The sequence below is a fragment of the Egretta garzetta genome, unplaced genomic scaffold (genome assembly GCF_000687185.1).
Source record: "Egretta garzetta isolate BGI_Z169 unplaced genomic scaffold, ASM68718v1 scaffold683, whole genome shotgun sequence".
NCBI classification, from domain to species: Eukaryota; Metazoa; Chordata; class Aves; order Pelecaniformes; family Ardeidae; genus Egretta; species Egretta garzetta.
Window position 1 is genome coordinate 12,550 of NW_009259045.1, and position 314 is coordinate 12,863.

The 314-nt window shown below is 68.2% G+C and overlaps 1 protein-coding gene across 1 annotated transcript in view; it reads right to left on the reverse strand.

Moving 5' to 3' along the window:
* The window catches only part of LOC104122887 (cartilage intermediate layer protein 2-like), a 20,417-nt gene that overhangs the window by 7,570 nt on the left and 12,533 nt on the right, over window positions 1–314 (reverse strand). Inside the window, exons 3-4 of the mRNA XM_035890637.1 lie at window positions 139–291; window positions 12–42 (exon numbers count right to left, since the gene is read on the reverse strand). Coding sequence (XP_035746530.1) covers window positions 12–42; window positions 139–291 — 184 coding nt within the window. The remainder of the gene's footprint in view (window positions 1–11; window positions 43–138; window positions 292–314) is intronic.

A 314-nucleotide genomic window follows, 5' to 3' on the forward strand; every position in this document is an offset into this window, starting at 1 on the left:
TACCGGTGCGCCTTCCGCTCCAGCAGCGTCCCGTTGTGGTACCTGCGGGATGGGGATGGGCTCAGTGGGGGTGCGGCCCGGGGCTGCCTTTCCCCGCCATCCACAATCCCAGTTTTCTGCCGCCCAGACCCCGCTCACCAGTAGTACTTCTTGGGCACGGGGGTGCCCGAAGCTTTGCAGCAGAAAGTCACCTCCTGCCCGGCCACCCGCACCTTCGCCTTGGGGTGCAGCACCATGTAGGGCTTCTCTGCAGGGGCGGAGGGCGGCAGGGGGGGCAAAGAGCCCCCTGTCCTTCGGAGGGGTCCCTCGAGGGG